The following is a 6,433-nucleotide window of genomic DNA, read 5'->3' as shown; positions in this document are numbered from 1 at the left end:
AAATGCGAACGTAAAACATACGCTACAACAAAATGAAATTTAACGCCACATACTATGGCTTCGGCCGAGGTTCGACGAGACTGGCCGCGCTTGCTTACGTAGCGACCGGTTCAAGACGATAGCCACCACCCGGCCAAAGGCGATCGGTGGTATGCCACGCGCGCATGGCTAGCGCGGCCAGTGGTACGTCACGCGCGCATGGCTGGTGCGACCGGTGGTCACGTGCATGTGACCGGCGCGGCCGGTGGTATGTCATGTGAACGTGGCTGGTGCAGCCAGTATGTCACGCGCACATGGTTGATGCGGCAGGCGGTATGTCATGCGCGCGTGGCTAGCGCGGCCGGTGTTTGTACGCTGATCGAGCATAGACTGGTCGACTCACCCGACTCGGCCCCGACGCCGCCAGAACTCGGTGAAAACAGGGTGCTCTGACAGGGCCCGAAGCCGAGCGCGGACTTAACCCATTTACCCTGCGGACGCGGCAAGGATATCGCACCTCCCACAGACGTAGCTGATTTTACGTAAAGAGTTACGGCGAGTTTCCAGGGAAGCCATTATCTTTATCTTTCTATGTTGCCATCGTCTCCTTTGACTTCACTCGTGTGAACTTGTTAAAATGGTCAGCTAAAAGACCTTGTGAAAACAGGCCACCAAATTTTCGCGGCATCTTCATGTACATATATTTCCGCAATCCATTGCCAGCAAAATATCTGCTTACCAATCCCCGAACAGATGCTTGTACAGGCTACTAACAGAACAACGACATGTCATACTGACACGTCACTCCTAAAACTAGTCTTATCCTGCAGTACAGTTTTCACGCCCAATCGCCAGATTCCAAAATGAGAGCACCGAGCTAAAGTAGGTCTCCGCGCCGCGCTGCACAGCATTTAAGGAATATACACACCCAAACGATACATAACGCAACGGGCTGATACGCTTGGAGCACGCTCCAATGAAAACACACAACTAACTACAGAAAGCACACGAAAGACGCTTCATGCGACGAAACGTAAAGATGGCCCGACACACTGTACAAAATCGCCCCCGGGAGCGGCAGCCAGCATCCGAGGGCGGGCCGCGCCGGGCCGTGCCGGCCGGAGGCGGAGGCGGGGTCGCGTCCGTCACAGCGGTCGCACTGGCCCGCCGGCGGCGTCGGCCCGCTCCCTGGCGAGGCGCGCCGGTCACAGCCGTGCAGTAGCCCACATCACAGCCAGCCGGTGCCGTCACGCGGCGCATCCCCGGCGCCGTCGCCGCTGCCGGCCGCAGGGGTGCAGACCGGCGCGCGGCGGCCATCGTGCGCCCACAGCCACACCATTCGCGATCTCGAGGGAACCCTGCAGAACCCTGAGACGGCGCGTACCGGAGTCGGATGCAGCGGCAGGCCCACGGGGAGCATCAGTCCAGGAAGAAACCGATGTCGTACTCGTCCTCGTCCTCGTCCAGCTCGACGTCCAGAGGTTCGTTCTCCACGCCGGCGAACAGGTTGTTGAAGCATGGCGTGCCCGGCACGTTAAAGTGCGTGTATGGGTTTTCGCGTGGCAGCTTGGCGTTGCACAACCAGCAGAAGAGCGTGCCGCACTTGGTGCACGACATCTTGTTGCAGCCGTCGATTTTCTGCCGCCAGGGACCGGCGTCAGCGGTGGCACACGCCACAACTTGGTAGCGCTCGAGCAGGTGGGGGGGGGGGGGGGGGGGGGAGGTGCGGTGGGGAGGTTACGGAATTCCTCGGCCGTATGGTGTGACTCGCGTCATTACGACATTGGTCCGCACAACGGGCGGCGACCTCGGCTGGGCGTGCCACGGCGCGGCCTCGGCCGGTGTGTCGCGGGGGGGGGGAGGGGGGAAGACTGACACGACGGGATTGGATTATATCGCCACCCGCCGCCCGCGGAAAACACCACGCAATGAACTGTGTCGTGACGCACGTTTTGTAAAGTCCCACACGTCCCAGTATCACACGTTTCTCGTAGTTCCTGACCATTAACGAATTATCTGCTGCTCCCATTAATATGAACATGACATCACCCGCGACCTGGACAGCATTACATGACCTTCCGACCTCACAATAAAGAGATGCCGATTGCACTCTGACAAAAGAAACGACGGGTTGGCTTCCGGGCAAAGTAAGCACGGCACCTTCAGACACGATGGCACCATGTTTTTTGTCACCATTGTATCAAACAGCCGCGCCAGTTTGGTGAAAAACATGGCTATTATTCTGCCACTTTAACCTATGACTTAACCAAAGACTAGCTGCTGCTCGTCCGATCGGTACTGGGGATACCAGAGTCCCATCGAACTCGGTGTGTGACCTCCGAGAGGGGCGGGCCATGGTGGCCTCCGATCCTGGCTAGGCGGGGCAGCACGCGGCGCTGGCGGAGTGATGTCTCACCTCGATGGGCGTGCGACAGCGCGGACAGCGCTCGCTGTTGTCCGACATCCAGCTCATGGACTCCACCTCCTCCACCAGCCGCTGCAGCTGGCGCCGGCCGAACCTGCGCTCCAGCACGGAGCGGTCGGCGCTGGACGCCGCCTGGTACTGCCGCACCAGCTCCATCCGTTCGCCTGGAGCGCGGCGTGGGCACGGTCAGCACGGCTGCGCTGTCCTTGACAGGAGGACGCACACTTCCAGCTCCACTCGCCCGCCCTGCCGTCACCGTAGCAAGCGGCCTCCACATACACCGCGCACGCGCCTCACTGCAGGACTGTAGCCGTCCCTGGGGGCTACTCCCATGCGGTCAGCGCCCGCCGATGCTTCCGCACGGCACGGTGACGGAACGGGGCCGGAGCGCCGCTGACGGAGCCCGCAGCGGCGCTGGCGGCACTGTGACGGAGCGGGGCCGGACCGGTCGCCACCGGAGCCGGCAGCGGAGCTGGCACTCACCGCTCTTGATCGAGCACGGGTTGGTGCCGTGCGAGGCGTTCTGGCAGATGGCGCAGAACACGTGGTGGCAGTGGGCGCAGCGTCCCAGGTTGTCCTCGGCGTCGAGCATCACCGGCTTCTACGGATGACGGGTCATGGTCAGTCAGGCCGGTCCCGCAGCAGTGCCCCAGCGCTTGCAGCACGCAACCAGGCACTACCCAACGACAGTCACCGCTACACATGGACCCAGTCGCGTCTGCGGCACTGGCAGTTCTGATACCAGACAAACGTCAACACGCGCTCAGGTGGGGTGGGCCAAATTGACCCCCGAAGGTTTTTTCAGAATGGTTTCCGAACGGCGCGGCGTAGCCGAGCCAAATTTTGCATAGCTGTAGGCTATTGAACAGCGAATCGTTTGGTATAAAAAATTAGATGCACCTTGTAATGTCACTGACCTATGGCAGGTCAAAGTCAGGCCGTGGTTTCAACGAAGTCAATTTCTAGGGAATCGTTCAATCTGATGCAACAACGGAGTGTTAGACGAAGCCATATACCTCTGGGATGCTTTCTCAGGCAACACAAGTACTGGATGAGCAAATTACGTTAACCTAAGGTCAGTTATGAAGGTCAGAACAAGGTCAAAACCATCCTGTTTTATTACTCTTGGGCTTGTTGTACGGGATAGTTTCCGGTGCTCATTTAGAATTTATTGACAGCAGGAACCGCATAATACATCTTCCACAGACTTTTTAGCGGTCATAATAGGTAATTAACCCAAAATGACCCGGGTCAACATTTTGTTTTCCGGAGTATACTGCATAGCGTAATCTTTGTCGCTCATTCAAGTGCAAAACTCGGAGCAGTCTTGCGTTATTTCGGTCGCCATGACCTTCAAAAGGTCAAACAAGGTCAATGACCTTACATGAGCATGTTGCCTTTTGCTTGGAAAGAGTGATCTGGGTTCTGGGGGCACTTTGGAGACCAACCTGGAATTTGATCTTTTTGACCTTATTTGACCCGGAAGTCATGACCTAGGAACATAAAAATTTGGCCCATGTGAGTTCACGTACAGGTCAACACAACCTGTAAATTTGGTGTCTCTAGCTCTCTAAGTTCCCGAGATCTCAAGGAGGAGTCAAATTGCCCCCCCCCCCCCCCCCTCCCACCCGAGCGAAAAGCATCCAGCCAGCCACCCGGACGCCTGTTAAAAATGCACGAGTTTGATGAATTCGAGCTTGATTGAAGCAGATATTAAGCTGTTAAGCTATTAAGTTCAACAATTACTTCGTTAACACTTGCATCCAAATTCCTCGTTTCTTGTATTATATCATGCTGTGCAAGTGAATTTGAGATTGAGAGCTATTGAGAACATTGGTCGCATGTGTTGGATGAGCGGGAACGTAATTTAGTTGGCTTTCAACCATACAAACAATTTGATGCTAAGGACCTTGAGCTCCTGGGCTAACAATACTATTCAATGACTTTGTAATTTCCAGTTTATTTGTAAGACATTAGTATTCACAAAAATTGAACAGCTAGGATTAGCAGCTCTACCCTTTACAGCTCTACCCTATGAAGCACTTTCCACATTTCCTTTAAGTTTATATTATTGACATCGGTGATTCTGAACATGATCCTACTTTTAAGCCAACTTCCATGTGCGTTATATGTCACATAATATTGTCCCATGTTTTGACTTGTTGGATTTTCCCCACCAACCCTGTCCTGTGTTAATAGATGCCAGAACTGCCGGCCATTACAAGCATTTTTCACTTTGAAGCTATATTGATCAATCCGAGAATGATACGCATTTATAAATGTCGTACGAGCCATTGCTGGGTCTCGGAGGTCTAAGTAGAGATGCAGCTGTTCAACAAGGTCAGTGGATACATTTCCATTGTTTCTATGAAATCTAGCATGCCAAACCTATTCCTAACACGCATTTAGCTGCAGATCACAAACGGGAAGTGACCAGCTAAGCCCTCGGACAACACGCTAGGGCACAATGCAGCAACAGGGGGCCCGCACAGCAGTACATTCCTCGGAGGTGGTACACCATTCGGTTTTGTAATAAGTAGAGCATATTTCTTTTCATGGGCCGCCGTGAGCGTCATAGGGGTTTTACGACGCATTCAACTGCTGAAGCTATGCGGCGCCGCCCGCCTCTCACCCTGGCAGACTGGTAGGCGCCGCGGGAAATCCAGCCCCGTCCATGTGCATATTTGTGCCTTGCGAACGACGTCAGTATGAAGTGACACGCTATCCAGTTTTTGGACTGTCATAGTATTACCGCTGTCATAATCATTCCACTTAGTCCGCAAACTGTCGAGTCTGCGGTCGCACAAGAGCACGTATGTGAGGAAGTGTCGCTTTACTGGGACATCGCGCCGGCAGTATCTCAGTCCAGTTTTTAGCGGGGAGGTCGGTGTTGCTGTTTGTTTTCTTTGCTGACGATTATTGGAGCGCTTAGGATTTGGACAATAAAGGAGGTGCAGTTGCTATCCAATGAGCGGTTTAAGCCGATACGGGCGAACCGCCCTGTCACGGAAGACCCTAATTAGCTAGTGGTTAGTCACTTCTTGCGGAATCTTTCAGGCTGATTCGACAACGGAGTGTAAGACGATGTGATGCAACTTTGAGATGGCTTCTCAGACCATGAAACAACTGAAATTAGGATAACAATTAGCCTTCGGTCAGATATGAGTGTCAGACCAGGGTAAAACATTTTTTACTGGAAAACTTGCTATAAGAAGTGTTGTATGACGCTATTTAGAACTCCATCCAAAATACGTCAACAAGCTTCTGAAATGAGCTTCGTGACGGTCAGGGGAGGCCATTGACCTAAAATAGCCTCGACCTAAACCTGACCTAAAATAGCCCCGACCAATCCCTTGCTGTGAGGAGCATGCCTCCTAGGTCATAACTTAAATGGAATAGCATTATCCATGCTGGTGAGTGGTGGGATACGTGGCGCAACGGACCCCTCGGCTGTTTCACCTGATATTTCACGATCGGATGGTGAGGGCAGGCTCACGCAACAAGCTTTGCCTGCCGTGGGTCCGACCCTATAAATTCGCCTGACGCAAGTGTCAAGGCTAATTATTAAACCAGTGATGCGCTGTTAGCTGTGAAAGCCTGCCCCCAAAAAGAGCGTGATTGCAACAGTTAGTCCTGGATGGGATTGAACAGGAAGAAGGCCATCTTTTGGGGGACAAGTATATCATGAAGAGATCTAATGCCTGCCAGTTACCAGGAGAAAAAATCAAATCACAGTGCATGGAGCAAACGAAGGCCAACAGCGCATACCTCAGCAGATCCCGTACAGCCGCCGTCGGCAACACCGTACTGCGCTGCGGGTTGGCAGGAGACGGGTCGACCGACGGTGCTGCCACCTACCCGAGCGCCGGCGGAGCATACCTGGCAGTGCTGGCGCGGACAGCTGACCACGTCGGGCATCGAGCTGAGGCTGGTGTTGAGGAGCATGGTGTCGTAGCGCTCGAACAGGTCCGAGCCGACCAGCTCCCGCACCTGGGCAGCACGCCTGCCGTCAGCAGAGCCCCGCGCGGG

At 54.3% G+C, this 6,433-nt stretch overlaps 1 protein-coding gene across 1 annotated transcript; it reads right to left on the bottom strand.

Moving 5' to 3' along the window:
• Nucleotides 1–652: 652 nt before the first annotated feature.
• Nucleotides 653–6,394, bottom strand: LOC119108723 (E3 ubiquitin-protein ligase RNF14; the record flags this gene model as incomplete). Its single annotated transcript, XM_037232352.1, is given in 4 exon segments — nt 653–1,617; nt 2,396–2,568; nt 2,888–3,005; nt 6,284–6,394. Coding segments are annotated over 4 exon segments (621 nt in total), but the record flags the coding sequence as incomplete, so codon positions are not given.
• Between the last annotated feature and the right edge of the window lie 39 nt (nt 6,395–6,433).

This window comes from Pollicipes pollicipes, unplaced genomic scaffold (genome assembly GCF_011947565.3).
Source record: "Pollicipes pollicipes isolate AB1234 unplaced genomic scaffold, Ppol_2.1 Scaffold_6686;HRSCAF=7923_pilon_pilon_pilon, whole genome shotgun sequence".
Taxonomy (NCBI): Eukaryota; Metazoa; Arthropoda; class Thecostraca; order Pollicipedomorpha; family Pollicipedidae; genus Pollicipes; species Pollicipes pollicipes.
This window is presented reverse-complemented; position numbering and strand designations above follow the sequence as displayed.